Source organism: Heterodontus francisci, chromosome 16, assembly GCF_036365525.1.
Source record: "Heterodontus francisci isolate sHetFra1 chromosome 16, sHetFra1.hap1, whole genome shotgun sequence".
Classification (NCBI taxonomy): Eukaryota; Metazoa; Chordata; class Chondrichthyes; order Heterodontiformes; family Heterodontidae; genus Heterodontus; species Heterodontus francisci.
Genome location: NC_090386.1, coordinates 102,775,877 through 102,793,265, shown reverse-complemented (window position 1 = coordinate 102,793,265; position 17,389 = coordinate 102,775,877). Strand labels below are relative to the sequence as shown.

The following is a 17,389-nucleotide window of genomic DNA, read 5'->3' as shown; positions in this document are numbered from 1 at the left end:
GGGAAGTAGCATCAAAACTAGAAAATTAGTCTCTCTGTGGGACACGGGTAGTGCAAAACAGTTGTCACATTTCCCAACAAGCAATTGTTGTAACTGCATGGACGTGAAGTATATTGTCACACTGTAGTGTAATGAGGTGATGATAAATAAAGCTGTTTTGTCATTACTTACCTTCATGATGATGGACTGAATTTTCCCGCAGTCTTTTCCCTTCTCTTCCTCCGCCACTGAGTAAAGAATCTGTCGGGCAGGGATCCGCGCAAATGCTACACGCCTCCCATTGCTCAACATCCAAATAAAGACATCCGGGATTGAAGTTTGTGGCTGAGGAGAAACCATAGGAATAAATGCAGAATATTCCAAGAGAAGTATGGCCACTGGGAAAAACCTCCATGGCTGGCAATCTGGAAACTCAGTCTATCTCAGCCGTGATCTGAGAAAAGCTCCCCAACATCAAGAATGTTCTAGATTACAAACTGTCAGGAACATTCTAAATTACATACTGTCAGGAATGTTCCAGATCACACAACTATCAGGAATATTCTAGACTAGGCACTGTCAGAATGTTCTTTATTACACACAGCCAGGAATATTCTAGATTACACAATGTCAGGAATGTTCTAGATGTTCTGGATGACCCTTAGCTTCCAGTTACTTGTCATTTTAATTCATCACCCTGCTCCCAGGCCCACATTTCTGTCCTTGGCCTGTTGCAGTGTTCCAGCGAACATCAACACAAGCACAAGGAACAGCACCTCATTGTCTGATTAGGCACTCTACAGCCTTCTGGACTCAACATTCAGTTAGATTAGATTAGATTAGATTAGATTAGATTAGATTAGATATACAGCACTGAAACAGGCCCTTCGGCCCACCGGGTCTGTGCCGACCATCAACCACCCATTTATACTAATCCTATATGACTGGCTTTTTTTATTATTATTTTGTTTTATTTTATACTTTTAACCATGTTCCTGCCTTAAACTTGATTTTTCATGTTTACACTTTTGGACAGAGCTGTTCATTATTCTGTCATTCACACTCTCTCTGCACTAATGCTGTGTCTTTAACCACACCATCAGCACTCCCTTTGCCTTTCTTTCATGACATCTTTATTATTTAATCTCTCCTGCCCTCTGCCCTATCATACACCTTCCCTTTTGTTCTCTTACCCCTCGCCCCCTTCACTTGCTTAAAACAAATTACATTTCTAACCTTTGCCAGTTCTGATGAATGGTCACTGACCTGAAAAGTTAACTCTGTTTCTCTCTCCACAGATGCTGCCAGACCTGCTAAGTATTTCCAGCACTTTCTGTTTTTATTATGTTCCAGACAAGTTACTGTGAGGAATGTTCCAGATTACACACTGTCAGGAATGTTATTAACTGGGCAGTCAGACTGTTCTAAATCACACACCTGTTGAAAATGTTCAAGATTAGGTGCTGTCAGAATGTTCTAGATCACTCACAGCCAGGAATGATCGAGATGGAAAATGTCAGGAATGGTCTATATTACTCTGTCAGAATGTTCTAGATTACACACCTGTTAGGAGTGTTCGAGACTGGGCACTGTTGGAATATTATAGATCACATACCACCAGGAATGGTCTAGATGCTAAATGTCAGGAATGTTCTAGATTACATGCTGTCAGGACTGTTCTCGATTACACACTGCAAGGAATATTCTAGAGTCAGCACTGTCAGAGGTGTTCTACAGCACACACCGTCAGAATGAAGTTTGCAATCATACAGCATAGGAGACCATTCATCCCATCACACCTGTACTAGCTCTCTGAATGAAATAGCCAGCTAGTCCCTTCCCCCATCCATTTCCCATACCCTTAACCTTCAATTTCAAATATATTTCTGTCTCTCCCTTTGTTTCTGGGTGACAAATACATGTCCTAACAAGGCTCGGCGTGCAAAGTGTTTTCCAAACCTCTTGTTTTGAGAAGTGAAACAATTCAGTTATTTATTACAACAGCATCTGAGCAAACCGTCATAGAGTTATATAGCACAGAAACAGACCCTTCAGCCCATCGTGTCTGTGCCGGCCATCAAGCACCCATCCATTCTAATCCCATTTTCCAGCAGATGGCCCATAGCCTTGTATGCTGTGGCGTTTCAATTGTATATCTAAATACTTCTTAAATGTTGTGAGGGTTTCTGCCTCTACCACCCCTTCAGGCAGTGTGTTCCAGATTCCAACCACCCTTGGGACGAAAAAGTTTTTCCTCAAATCCCCTCTAAACCTCCTGCCCCTTACCTTAAATCTTTGCCCCCTGGTTATTGACACCTCCACGAAGGGAAAAAGTTTCTTCCTATCTAACCTATCAATGCTCCTCATAATTTTGTATACCTCAATCATGTCCCCCCTCAGCCTTCTCTGCTCGAAGGAAAACAACCCTAGCCTATCCAGTTTCTCTTCACAGCTGAAATCCTCCAGCCCAGGCAACATCCTGGTGAATCTCCTCTGCACCCTCTCCAGTACAATCACATCCTTCCGATGGTGTGGTGACCAGAACTGTACACAGTACTCCAGCTGTGGCCTAACTAGCGTTTTATACAGCTCCATCATAACCTCCCTGCTCTTATATTCTATGCCTTGGCTAATAAAGGCAAGTATCCCATATGCCTTCCTAACCACCTTATCTACCTGTACCGCTGCCTTCAGTGATCTATGGACAAGTACACCAAGATCTCTCTGACCCTCTGTACTTCCTATGGTCCTACCATCCATTGTATATTCCCTTGCCCTGTTAGTCCTCCCAAAATGCATCACCTTACACTTCTCAGGATTAAATTCCATTTGCCACTGCTCTGCCCATCTTACCAGCCCATCGATATCGTCCTGTAATCTAAGGCTTTCCTCCTCACTATTTACGACACCACCAATTTTCGTGTCATCTGCAAACCTATTGATCATACCTCCTATATTCACGCCTAAATCATTAATGTACACTACAAACAGCAAGAGTCCTAGCACCGATCCATGTGGTACACCACAGGTCACAGGCTTCCACCCGCAAAAACAACCCTCGACCATCACCCTCTGCCTCCTGCCACTAAGCCAATTTTGGATCCAATTTGCCAAATTGCCCTCGATCCCATGGGCTCTTACCTTCCTGACCAATCTCCAATGCGGGACCTTATCAAAAGCCTTACTGAAGTCCATGTAAACTACATCAACTGCTTTACCCTCATCTACAGATCTAGTCACCTCCTTGAAAAATGCAATCAAGTTAGTTAGATACGATCTCCCCGTGATAAAGCCATGCTGAATATCCCCGATTAATCCCTGCCTCTCCAGGTGGAGATTAATCCTGTCTCTCAGAATTTTTTCCAATACTTTCCCGACCACTCTTGTTAGACTCACTGGCCTGTAATTACCTGGTTTATCCCTGCTAGGCTTCTTGAATAATGGTACCACATTCGCTGTCCTCCAGTCCTCTGGTACCTCTCCTGTGGTCAGAGAGGATTTGACAATTTGTGTGAGAACCCCTGCTATCACCTCCCTTGCCTCACATAACAGCCTGGGATACATCTCATCTGGGCCTGGGGATTTTTTTTTTTTAGTTTCGGTGACTGCAGCTTGGATAGCAACGGAGGTGCGTGAACGGGCTGACAGCTGTGAAGTCAATTTCAGCGTAAGTTTAAAAGTGAATTCCCTTTTGTTTTCGGAGGACCAGGGGACTGCTGGGTAAGGAAAAAGGTATATATTTGTGTAGTTTAGAATCTCTTTCTTTTAGTTTCAGTGACTGCAGCTTGGATAGCAACGGAGGTGCGTGAACGGGCTTACAGCTGTGAAGTCAATTTCAGCGTAAGTTTAAAAGTGAATTCCCTTTTGTTTTCGGAGGACCGGGGACTGCTGGGTAAGGAAAAAGGTACATATTTGTGTGGTTTAGAATCTCTTTCTTTTAGTTTCGGTGACTGCAGCTTGGATAGCAACGGAGGTGCGTGAACGGGCTTACAGCTGTGAAGTCAATTTCAGCGTAAGTTTAAAAGTGAATTCCCTTTTGTCTTCGGAGGACCAGGGGACTGCTGGGTAAGGAAAAAGGTATATATTTATGTGGTGGCTGTACCCGAGACACTACACGTGTAGTGTCTCCCACCCACCCTCCTCCTCTAACCAAAAAAAAGGACTCTGGTGTGTTGATAAGGTAAGCTTTTTATTTAGGAAGTTCTGTCCGTTGGATTGCTAACCTAACAAGTTTTGACTTTTTGTTTTTTTTTGGTTTTTCAGTAGATTTGTTGGGAATTTGGAATAGTGGGAATGGAGGTTAAGGCAGTTGTATGTTCCTCCTGCAGAATGTGGGAGGTAAGGGTCGCCAAGAGTGTCCCTGCTGACTGCATCTGTGGGAAGTGCACCCAACTCCAGCTCCTCGAGAACCGCGTTAGGGAACTGGAGCTGGAGCTGGATGAACTTCGGATCATTCAGGAGGCGGAGGAGGTTATTGAGAGGAGTTATGGGGAGGTAGTCACACCTCAGGTAAAAGAAGTAGGTAGATGGGTTACCGTCAGGGGAAGGAGAGGGAACCAGCAGGCAGTGCAGGGATCCCCTGTGGCCGTTTCCCTCAACAACAGGTATACCGATTTGGATACTGTTGCGGGGGACGACTTACCAGGGGTAAGCAATGGGGTACAGGTATCTGGCACAGAGTCTGTCCCTGTTGCTCAGAAGGGAAGGGGGAAGAGGAGCAGAACATTAGTCATTGGGGACTCCATAGTTAGGGGAACAGATAGGAGGTTCTGTGGGAACGAGAGAGACTCACGGTTGGTATGTTGCCTCCCAGGTGCCAGGGTTCGTGATGTCTCGGATCGTGTTTTTGGGATCCTTAATGGGGAGGGGGAGCAGCCCCAAGTCGTGGTCCACATAGGCACCAACGACATAGGTAGGAAGAGAGATGGGGATTTCAGACAGAAATTTAGGGAGCTAGGGTGGAAGCTTAGAGCGAGAACAAACAGAGTTGTTATCTCTGGGTTGTTGCCCGTGCCACGTGATAGCGAAGCGAGGAATAGGGAGAGAGAGGAGTTGAACACGTGGCTGCAGGGATGGTGCAGGAGGGAGGGTTTTGGTTTCCTGGATAATTGGGGCTCTTTCTGGGGTAGGTGGGACCTCTACAAACAGGATGGTCTTCACCTGAACCAGAGGGGTACCAATATCCTGGAGGGGAGGTTTGCTAGTGCTCTTCGGGGGGGTTTAAACTAATTCAGCAGGGGAATGGGAACCTAAATTGTAGTGCCAGTGTACAGGATGTTGAGAGTAGTGAGGTCAGGGATATGGTTACAAGGACGCAAGAGGGCACTGGCAAGCAAGAACCTGGTTTAAAGTGTGTCTATTTCAACGCCAGAAGCATCCGGAATAAGGTGGGTGAGCTTGCAGCATGGGTTGGTACCTGGGATCTCGATGTAGTGGCCATTTCGGAGACATGGGTAGAGCAGGGGCAGGAATGGATGTTGCAGATTCCGGGATTTAGATGTTTCAGTAAGAACAGAGAAGATGGTAAAAGAGGGGGGGGTGTGGCATTGTTAATCAAGGAGAGTATTACAGCGACAGAAAGGACGTTTGAGGACTCGTCTACTGAGGTAGTATGGACCGAGGTTAGAAACAGGACAGGAGAGGTCACCCTGTTGGGAGTCTTTTATAGACCTCCGAATAGTTCCAGAGATGTAGAGGAAAGGATAGCGAAGATGATTCTCGACAGGGGTGAGAGTAACAGGGTAGTTGTTAAGGGGACTTTAACTTTCCAAATATCGACTGGAAATACTATAGTTCGAGTACTTTAGATGGGTCAGTTTTTGTCCAGTGTGTGCAGGAGGGTTTTCTGACACAGTATGTAGACAGGCCAACCAGGGGCGATGCCACATTGGATTTGGTACTGGGAAATGAACCCGGCCAGGTGTTAGATTTAGATGTAGGTGAGCACTTTGGTGATAGTGATCACAATTCGGTTAGGTTTACCTTAGCGATGGGCAGGGACAGGTATATACCGCAGGGCAAGAATTATAACTGGGGGAAAGGAAATTATGATGCGATTAGGCAAGATTTAGGATGCGTAGGATGGGGAAGGAAACTGCAGGGGATGGGAACAATCGAAATGTGGAGCTTATTCAAGGAGTAGCTACTGCGTGTCCTTGATAAGTATGTACCTGTGAGGAAGGGAGGAAGTTGTCGTGCGAGGGAGCCGTGGTTTACTAAAGAAGTTGAAGCGCTTGTCAAGAGGAAGAAGAAGGCTTATGTTAGGATGAGACGTGAAGGCTCAGTTAGGGCGCTTGAGAGTTACAAGCTAGCCAGGAAGGATCTAAAGGGAGAGCTAAGAAGAGCAAGGAGAGGACACGAGAAGTCATTGGTGGATCGGATCAGTGAAAACCCTAAGGCTTTCTATAGGTATATCAGGAATAAAAGAATGACTAGAGTTAGATTAGGGCCAATCAAGGATAGTAGTGGGAAGTTGTGTGTGGAATCAGAGGAGATAGGGGAAGTGTTAAATGAATATTTTGCGTCAGTATTTACAGTAGAGAAAGAAAATGTTGTCGAGGAGAATACTGAGATTCAGGCTACTCGTTTAGATGGGATTGAGGTTCACAAGGAGGAGGTGTTAGCAATTTTGGAAAGTGTGAAAATAGATAAGTCCCCTGGGCCAGATGGGATTTATCCTAGGATTCTCTGGGAAGCTAGGGAGGAGATTGCAGAGCCTTTGTCCTTGATCTTTACGTCGTCATTGTCGACAGGAATAGTGCCGGAAGACTGGAGGATTGCAAATGTTGTCCCCTTGTTCAAGAAGGGGAGTAGAGACAGCCCTGGTAATTATAGACCTGTGAGCCTTACTTCGGTTGTGGGTAAAATGTTGGAAAAGGTTATAAGAGATAGGATTTATAATCATCTTGAAAAGAATAAGTACATTAGAGATAGTCAGCACGGTTTTGTGACGGGTAGGTCGTGCCTCACAAACCTTATTGAGTTTTTCGAGAAGGTGACCAAACAGGTGGATGAGGGTAAAGCAGTGGATGTGGTGTATATGGATTTCAGTAAGGCGTTTGATAAGGTTCCCCACGGTAGGCTATTGCAGAAAATACGGAAGTATGGGGTTGAAGGTGATTTAGAGCTTTGAATCAGAAATTGGCTAGCTGAAAGAAGACAGAGGGTGGTGGTTGATGGCAAATGTTCATCCTGGAGTTTAGTTACTAGTGGTGTACCGCAAGGATGTGTTTTGGGGCCACTGCTGTTTGTCATTTTTATAAATGACCTGGAAGAGGGTGTAGAAGGGTGGGTTAGTAAATTTGCAGATGACACTAAGGTCGGTGGAGTTGTGGATAGTGCCGAAGGATGTTGTAGGGTGCAGAGAGACATAGATAGGCTGCAGAGCTGGGCTGAGAGATGGCAAATGGAGTTTAATGCGGAAAAGTGTGAGGTGATTCACTTTGGAAGGAGTAACAGGAATGCAGAGTACTGGGCTAATGGGAAGATTCTTGGTAGTGTAGATGAACAGAGAGATCTTGGTGTCCAGGTGCATAAATCCCTGAAGGTTGCTAACCAGGTTAATAGGGCTGTTAAGAAGGCATATGGTGTGTTAGCTTTTATTAGTAGGGGGGTCGAGTTTCGGAGCCACGAGGTCATGCTGCAGCTGTACAAAACTCTGGTGAGACCGCACCTGGAGTATTGCGTGCAGTTCTGGTCACCGCATTATAGGAAGGATGTGGAAGCTATGGAAAGGGTGCAGAGGAGATTTACTAGGATGTTGCCTGGTATGGAGGGAAGGTCTTAAGAGGAAAGGCTGAGGGACTTGAGGTTGTTTTCGTTGGAGAGAAGGAGGAGGAGAGGTGACTTAATAGAGACATATAAGATAATCAGAGGGTTAGATAGGGTGGATAGTGAGCGTCTTTTTCCTCGGATGGTGATGGCAAACACGAGGGGACATAGCTTCAAGTTGAGGGGTGATAGATATAGGACAGATGTGAGAGGTAGTTTCTTTACTCAGAGAGTAGTAAGGGCGTGGAACGCCCTGCCTGCAGCAGTAGTAGATTCGCCAACTTTAAGGGCATTTAAGTGGACATTGGATAGACACATGGATGAAAATGGAATAGTGTAGGTCAGATGGTTTCACAGGTCGGCGCAACATCGAGGGCCGAAGGGCCTGTACTGCGCTGTAATGTTCTAAAAAAAAAAATAAGCGCCTGGAGGTGGTCAGTGGTTTGTGAAGCAGTGCCTGGAGTGGCTATGAAGGCCAATTCTAGAGTGACAGGCTCTTCCGCAGGTGCTGCAGAGAAATTTGTTTGTCGGGGCTGTTACACAGTTGGCTCTCCCCTTGCGCCTCTGTCTTTTTTCCTGCCAACTACTAAGTCTCTTCGACTCGCCACACTTTAGCCCCGTCTTTATGGCTACCCGCCAGCTCTGGCGAACGCTGGCAACTGACTCCCACGACTTGTGATCAATGTCACAGGATTTCATGTCGCGTTTGCAGACGTCTTTAAAGCGGAGACATGAACGGCCGGTGGGTCTGATACCAGTGGCGAGCTCGCTGTACAATGTGTCTTTGGGGATCCTGCCATCTTCCATGCGGCTCACATGGCCAAGCCATCTCAAGCGCCGCTGACTCAGTAGTGTGTATAAGCTGGGGATGTTGGCCGCCTCGAGGACTTCTGTGTTGGAGATACGGTCATGCCACCTGATGCCAAGTATTCTCCGGAGGCAGCGAAGATGGAATGAATTGAGACGTCGCTCTTGGCTGACATACGTTGTCCAGGCCTCGCTGCCATAGAGCAAGGTACTGAGGACACAGGCCTGATACACTCGGACTTTTGTGTTCCGTGTCAGTGTGCCATTTTCCCACACTCTCTTGGCCAGTCTGGACATAGCAGTAGAAGCCTTTCCCATGCGCTTATTGATTTCTGCATCTAGAGACAGGTTACTGGTGATAGTTGAGCCTAGGTAGGTGAACTCTTGAACCACTTCCAGAGCGTGGTCGCCAATATTGATGGATGGAGCATTTCTGACGTCCTGCCCCATGATGTTCGTTTTCTCATAGCCTCTCCTCATAGCTAATGCCCTCCAGACCAGGCAACATTCCGGTAAACCTCTTCTGTACCCTCTCCAAAGCCTCCACATCCTTCTGGTAGTGTGGCAACCAGAACTACACGCAATATTCTAAGTGTGGCTTAACTAAAGTTCTGTACAGTTGCAGCATGACTTGCCAATTTTTATACTCTATGCCCCGACCGATGAAGGCAAGCATGCCGTATGCCTTCTTGACTACCTTATCCACCTGCGTTGCCACTTTCAGTGACCTGTGGACCTGTACGCCCAGATCTCTCTGCCTGTCAATACTCCTAAGGGTTCTGCCATTTACTGTATACTTCCCACTTGTATTAGATCTTCCAAAATGCATTACCTCACATTTGTCCGGATTAAACTCCATCTGCCATTTCTCCACCCAAGTCTCAAACCAATCTATATCCTGCTGTATCCTCTGACAATCCTCATCATTATCCGCAACTCCACCAACCTTTGTGTCGTCTGCAAACTTACTAATCAGACCAGCTACATTTTCCTCCAAATCATTTACATATACTACAAAGAGCAAAGGTCCCAGCACTGATCCCTACGGAACACCACTAGTCACAGCCCTCCATTCAGAAAAGCACCCTTCCACCGCTACCCTCTGTCTTCTATGACAGAGTCAGTTCTGTATCCATCTTGCCAGCTCACCTCTGATCCTGTGTGACTTCACCTTTTGTACCAGTCTGCCATGAGGGACCTTGTCAAAGGCTTTACTGAAGTCCATATAGACAACATCCACTGCCCTTCCTTCATCAATCATCTTCGTCACTTCCTCAAAAAACTCAATCAAGGGAGACACGACCTCCCCTTCACAAAACCATGCTGCTTCTCGCTAATAAGTTCATTTGTTTCCAAATGGGAGTAAATCCTGTCCCGAATAATCCTCTCTAATAATTTCCCTATCACTGACGTAAGGCTCACCGGCCTATAATTTCCCGGATTATCCTCGCTACCCTTCTTAAACAAAGGAACAACATTGGCTATTCTCCAGTCCTCTGGGATCTCACCTGTAGCCAATGAGGATACAAAGATTTCTGTCAAGGCCTCAGCAATTTCTTCCGGAGTTCCGAAGAAGGGTCACTGACCTGAAACGTTAACTCTGCTTCTCTTTCCACAGATGCTGCCAGACCTGCTGAGTGGTTCCAGCATTTCTTGTTTTTATTTCAGATTTCCAGGATCTGCAGCACTTTGCTTTTATCCCAGCAATTTCCTCCCTTGCCTCCCTCAGTATTCTGGGGTAGATCCCATCAGGCCCTTGGAACTTATCTACCTTAATGCTTTGCAAAAAGCCCAACACCTCCTCCTTTTTGATAATGACATAACCCAGACTATCTACACTCCCTTCCCCAGACTCATCATCCACCAAGTCCTTCTCTTTGGTGAATACTGATGCAAAGTACTCATTTAGTACCTCGCCCATTTCCTCTGGATCCACACATAGATTCCCTCCTCTGTCCTTGAGTGGGCCAACCCTTTCCCAGGTTACCCTCTTGCTCTTTATATATGTATAAAAAGCCTTGGGATTCTCCTTAATCCTGTTTGCCAATGACATTTCATGACCTCTTTTAGCCCTCCTGACTCCTTGCTTAAGTTCCTTCCTACTGTCTTGATATTCCTCAAGGGCTTCGTCTGTTCCCAGCCTTCTAGCCCTTAAGAATGCTTCTTTTTTCTTTTTGACTAGGCTCACAATATCCCTCATTATCCAAGGTTCCCGAAACTTGCCAAACTTATCCTTCTTCCTCACAGGAACATGCCGGTCCTGGATTCTAATCAACTGACGTTTGAAAGACTCCCACATGTCAGATGTTAATTTACCCTCAAACAGCCGCCCCCAATCTAAATTCTACAGATCCTGCCTAATATTGTCACACCTGGAGATTCTATACCCTGGAATATTGAGCTGCCAGTCCTGCCCTTCCCTCAACCATGTCTCTGTGATAGCAACAATATCATAATCCCATGTGCTAATCAACGCCCTCAATTCATCTGTCTTATTCGTAAGACCCCTTGCATTAAAATAGATGCAATCCCGCCTTGCATTTTTCCCTTGTGCCTTAACAGGCCTTTTTTTGCTCTGCTTTCCAGACTGACTCAGTTTCTCTTGTATATTTGATTGAGCATCACCCCCTACAGTACCTCCACTTTGTATCCCATTCCCCTGCCAAATTAATTTAAACCCCCCCCCCCCCCCCCGCCCAACAGCACTAGCAAGGATGTTGGTCCCGTTCCGGTTCAGGTGCAACCCGTACAACTTGTACAGGTCCCACCTTTGCCAGAAACAGACCCAGTGATCAAGGAAACTAAAGCCCTCCCTCCTGCACCATCTCCTCAGCCACGCATTCATCTGCTCTATCCTCCTATTTCTAAATTCACTAGCACATGGCACTGGGAGTAATCTAGAGATTACAGCCTTTGAGGTCCTGCTTTTTAATCTGCTACCTAGCTCTCTAAATTCTTGTTGCAGGACCTCATCCCTCTTTTTACCTAAGTCGTTGGTGCCAATGTGTATCACGACCTCTGACTGTTCACCCTCCGCCTTCAGAATGTCGTGCAGCCGCTCCGTGATATCCTTGACCCTAGCACCAGGGAGGCAACATACCATCCTGGAGTCACGTTTGCTGCCACAGAAACGTCTATCTGCACCCCTTATGACAGAATCCCCTATCACTATAGCTCTTCCACTCCTTTTCCTTCCCTGCTGTGCAGCACAGCCATTCTTGGTGCCAGGAATTTGGCTGTTGCTGCTTTCTCCTGGCAGTCCATTCCCCACCCCCCCTCCCCGCAACAGTATCCAAAGCGGTATATCTGTTAGAGAGGGGGATGGCCACAGGGGACTCCTGCACTACCTGCCTGTGGCTACGACTCCATTTTCTGCCTGTGCAGCCATTACCTGCGGTGTGACTACCTCGTTAAACGTGCTATCCATGACGTCCTCAGTATTGAGGGTGCTTCACAGTGAATCCACCCACAGCTCCAGCTCTGTAATGCGGGTAGCCAGTAGCTGCAGCTGGATACACTTCCTGCACACATGGTCGCAGGGACAGTGGAAGTGTCCCTGATTTCTCACATAGCACAGGAGGAGCATATCACGAGGCTGAGCTCTCCTGCCATGACTTACCCTTAGATTAATTAGTTACACCGTTTAAAAAAGTACTAATTACACTAGGGGCCTTGTTCTACTCATTTTATGTTACTTTACACTGTGTGTGTACCTCTCCTGTGGCTGGAGATGATTTGAAAATTTGTGTCAGAGCCCCTGCTATCTTCTCCCTTGTCTCACATAAAAACCTGGGATACATCTCATCTGGGCCTGGGGATTTATCCACTTTTAAGCCAACTAAAACAGCTAATACTTCCTCCCTCTCAGTGCCAATTCTTTCAAGTATATCACAATCCCCCTCCCTGATCTCTACACCTACATCGTCCTCCTCCATAGTGAACACAACTGCAGAGTAATCATTTAAAACCACCTATGTCCTCCGGCTCCACACTCAGATTGCCATAATGGTCCCTAATGGGCCCCACTCTTTCCCTGGTTATTCTCTTGCCCTTAATATACGAATAAAATGCCTTAGGTTTTTCCTTTATCTTGCTCACCAGTGTTTTTTCATGTCCTCTCTTCGCTCTCCTAATTACCTTTTTAAGTACTCCCTACACTTTCTATACTCCTCTAGTGCCTCCACTGTTTTCAGTGCTCCGAATTTGCCATAAGCCTCCTTTTTTTTCCTGATCCAATCCTCTATATCCCTTGACATCCAGGGTTCCCTTGACCTTGTTTGTCCTACCCTTCACCTTAACGGGTTCACGTTGGCTCTGAAGCCTCACTATTTCCTCTTTGAATGACTCCCACTGATCTGAGGTAGACTTTCCTACAAGTAGCTGCTCCCAATCCCCTTTGGCCTGATCCTGTTTTATCATATTGAAATCGGCCTTCCGCCAATTCAGTACCTTTATTTCCAGCCCGTCTTTGTCCTTTTCCATTACTACCTTAAATCGTACAGAGTTATGGTCACTATCCCCAAAATGCTCCCCCACTGACACTTCTACCACTTGTCTGGCTTCATTCCCCAGGATTAGGTCCAGTACTGCCCCTTCTCTTGTAGGATTTTCTACATACTGGCTCAAAAAGCTCTCCTGTATGCACTTTAAGAATTCCGCTCCTTTAAGTCTTTTGCACTAAGACTATCCCAGTTGATATTGGTGATGTTGAAATCCCCTCCTATTATTACCCTATTATTTTTACACCTCTCTGAGATTTGTCTACATATCTGCTCCTCTATCTCTCCCTGACTGTTTGGAGGCCTGTAGTACACTCCCAGCCAAATTATTGCCCCCTTTTTGTTTTTAAGTTCTACCCATATGGCCTCATTTGAGGAATCTTCTAAGATATCATCCCTCCTTACTGCAGTAATTGACTCCTTGATCAACAGTTTAACGCCACCTCCTCTTTTACCCCTTCCCCTGTCATGCCTGAAGATTTTATACCCTGGAATATTGAGCTGCCAGTCCTTCCCCTCCCTCAACCATGTCTCTGTGATCGCAATAATACCATATTCCCAAGTGTTAATCAATGCCATCAATTCATCGCCTTACTAGTAAGACTCCTAGCATTAAAATAGCTGCAATCCAGCTTTGCATTACTCGTTTGTGCCTCAACAGGTCTGTATTTGCTCTGCCTTCCAGACTGACTCAGTTTCTCTTCTATATTTGACTGTGCATCACCCCCTACTGTACCTCCACTCTGTATCCCATCCCCCTGCCAAATTAGTTGAAACGCACCCACCCCCCTCCAACAACACTAGTAAACCTCCCAGCAAGGATGTTGATTGGCTGCAAGCATCAGCTGGGTGCTCAAAATCATAACTTGCTGGCCCTCCTTCAAGCCAGCCTGCATTCCTTAAAGCTAGCCTTTTTTTATTCATTCATGGGATGTGGGCATCGCTGGCTAGGCCAGCATTTATTGCCCATTCCTAATTGCCCTTGAGAGTGATGGTGAGCCTCCTTCTTGAACTGCTGCAGTCCATGTGGGGTAGGTACACCCACAGTGCTGTTAGGAAGGGAGTTCCAGGATTTTGACCCAGCGACAGTGAAGAAACGGCAATATAGTTCCAAGTCAGGATGGTGTGTGGCTTGGAGGGGAACTTGCAGGTGGTGGTGTTCCCATGCATTTGCTTCCCTTGTCCTTCTAGGTGGTAGAGGTCGCGGGTTTGGAAGGTGCTGTCTAAGGAGCCTTGGTGCATTGCTGCAGTGCATCTTGTAGATGGTACACACTGCTATTGGTGGTGAATGTTTGTGAATGAGATGCCAATCAAGTGGGCTGCTTTGTCCTGGATGGTGTCGAGCTTCTTGAGTGTTGTTGGAGCTGCACCCATCCAGGCAAGTGGAGAGTATTCCATCACACTCCTGACTTGTGCTTTGTAGATTGTGGACAGGCTTTGGGGAGTCAGGAGGTGAGTTACTCACCGCAGGATTTCTAGCCTCTGACCTGTTCTTGTAGCCACAGTATTTATATGGCTACTCCAGTTCAGTTTCTGGTCAATGGTAGCCCCTAGGATGTTGATAGTAGGGGATTCAGCAATGGTAATGCCATTGAATGTCAAGGGGAGATGGTTCGATTCTCTCCTGTTGGAGATGGTCATTGCCTGGCACTTGTGTGGCGCAAATGTAACTTGCCATTTATCAGCAGAAGCCTGGATATTGTCCAGGCCTTGCTGCATTTCTACACGGACTGCTTCAGTATCTGAGGAGTCACAAATTGTGCAATCATCTGCGAACATCCCCATTTCTGACCTTATGATTGAAGGAAGGTCATTGATGAAGCAGCTGAAGATGGTAGGGCCTAGGACACTACCCTGAGGAACTCCTGCAGTGATGTCCTGGAGCTCAGATGATTGACCTCCAACAATCACAACCATCTTGCAGAACCCAGATTGAGCGTCACTGAGCAGGTTATTGCTAAGCAAGTGCTGCTTGAAAGCACTGTTGATGACACCTTCCATCAATTTACTGATGATTGAGAGTAGACTGATGGGGTGGTAATTGGCCGGGTTGGATATGTCCTGCTTTGTATGTACAGGCCGTACCTGGGCAATTATCTATATTGCCGGGTAGATGCCAGTGTTGTAGCTGTACTGGAACAGCTTGGCTAGGGCCACAGCAAGTTCTGGAGCACAGGTCTTCAGAAATATTGCCGGAATGTTGTCAGGGCCCATAGCCTTTGCACTATCCAGTGTCTTCAGTCATTTCTTGATATCACGCGGAGTGAATCGAATTGGCTGAAGTCTGGCATCTGTGATGCTGGCGACTTCAGGAGGAGGCCGAGATAGATCATCCACTCAGCACTTCTGGCTGAAGATTGTTGCAAATTCTTCAGCTTTATCTTTGCACTGATGTGCTGGGCTCCCCCATCATGGAGGATGGGGATATTTGTGGAGCTACTTCCTCCAGTTAGTTGTTTAATTGCCCACCACCATTCACAATTGAATGTGGCTGTACTGCAGAGCTTAGATCTGATCCGTTGGTTGTGGGATCGCTTAGCTCTGTCTATTGCATGCTGTTTAAGCTGTTTGGCATACAAGTAGCCCTGGGTTGTAGCTTCACCAGGTTGACTTCTCATTTTGAGGTATGCCTGGTGTTGCTCCTGGCATGCCCTTCTGCCCTTTTCATTGAACCATGGTTGATCCCCCAGCTTGATGGTAATGGTAGAGTGGGGGATATGCTAGGCCATGAAGTTACAGATTGTGCTTGAGTACAATTCTGCTGCTGCTGATGGCCTACAGCGTCTCATGGATGCCCATGTGTTGCAAATCTGTTCAAAATCTATCCCATTTAGCCTGGTGGTAATGCCACACAGCACGATGGAGGGTATCCTCAATGTGAAGACGGGACTTTGTCTCCACAAGGACAGTGCGGTGGTCATTCCTAACAATACTGTCATGGATCAACAGGCAGACTGGTGAGGACAAGGTCCCGTATGTTTTTCCCTCTTGTTGGTTCCCTTAGCACCTGCCGTAGACCCAGTCTAGCAGCTATGTCCTTTAGGACTCAGCCAGCTCGGTCAGTAGTGGTGCTACTGAGCCACGCTTGGTGATGGACATTGAAGTCCCCCACCCAGAGTACATTCTGCACCCTTGCCACCCTCAGTGCTTCCTCCAAGTGGTGTTCAACATGGAGGAACACTGACTCATCAGCTGAGGGAGGGCGGTAGGTGGTAATCAGCAGGCGATTTCCTTGCCCATGTTTGACCTGATGCCATGAGACTTCATGGGGTCCAGAGTCGATGTTGAGGAGTCTCAGGGCAACTCCCTCCCTACTGTATACCACTGTGCTGCCACCTCTGCTGGGTCTGTCCTGCAAACGTCTGGGACATTGTTTGTAAGGTATAATTCCGTGAGTATGACTATGTCAGGCTGTTGCTTGACTAGTCTGTGGAACAGCTCCCCAATTTTGGCACAAGCCCCCAGATGTTAGTAAGGAGGACTTTGCAGGGTTGACAGGGCTGGGTTTGCTGTTATTGTTTCCGATGCCTAGGTTGATGTCAGGTGGTCCATCTGGTTTCATTCCTTATTGATTTTGTAGCAGTTTGATGCAACTGAGTGGCTTGGTGGCCATTTCAGAATCAACCACATTGCTGTGGGTCTGGAGTCACATGATAGGCCTGCAGATTTCCCTCACTAAAGGACATTAGTGAACCAGATGGGTTTTTACGAACAATCAACAATGGTTTCATGGCCATCATTAGACTAGCTTTTTAATTCCAGATTTATTAAATGAATTCAAATTCCACCTTCTGTCGTGGTGTGATCCAAACCCATGTCTCCAGAGCAATAACCTGGGTCACTGCATGCTAGCCCAGTGCAAAACCACTACGCCACCATCTGCATTCCTTAAAGCTATCCTGCATTCCTGAAAGCCACCTTGCAATTCTTAAAGCTAGCCTGCGCTCTTTAAAGCCAGCATAGAATCAGAGAAAGTTTAAGGCTCAGAAAGAGGCCACTTGGCCCATTGTGTCCGTGCCAGCCGAAAAACGATCCACCCACTCTAATCCCACCTTCCAGCATTTGGTCCTGCAGATTACAGCACTTGAGGTGCATATTCAGACTCCTTTTGAATGAGTTGAGGGTTTCTGCCTCTACTACCCTTTCAGGCAGTGAGTTCCTGACCATCACCACCCTCTGGGTGAAAAAAATGTTTCCTCATCTCCCCTCTAACTTTTCTACCAATCACTTTAAATCTATGCCCCCTAGTCACGGACCTCTCCGCTAAGATGAACAGGTCCTTCACTTGCACTTCATCCAGGCCCTTCAAAATTTTGTACATTCTCCCCTCAGCC

At 46.6% G+C, this 17,389-nt stretch overlaps 1 protein-coding gene across 1 annotated transcript in view; it reads right to left on the bottom strand.

Moving 5' to 3' along the window:
* LOC137378425 (fer-1-like protein 4) overlaps nt 1-17,389 on the bottom strand; it is a 518,691-nt gene that overhangs the window by 255,078 nt on the left and 246,224 nt on the right. The window contains 1 exon segment of the mRNA XM_068048756.1: nt 172-324. Coding sequence (XP_067904857.1) covers nt 172-324 — 153 coding nt within the window.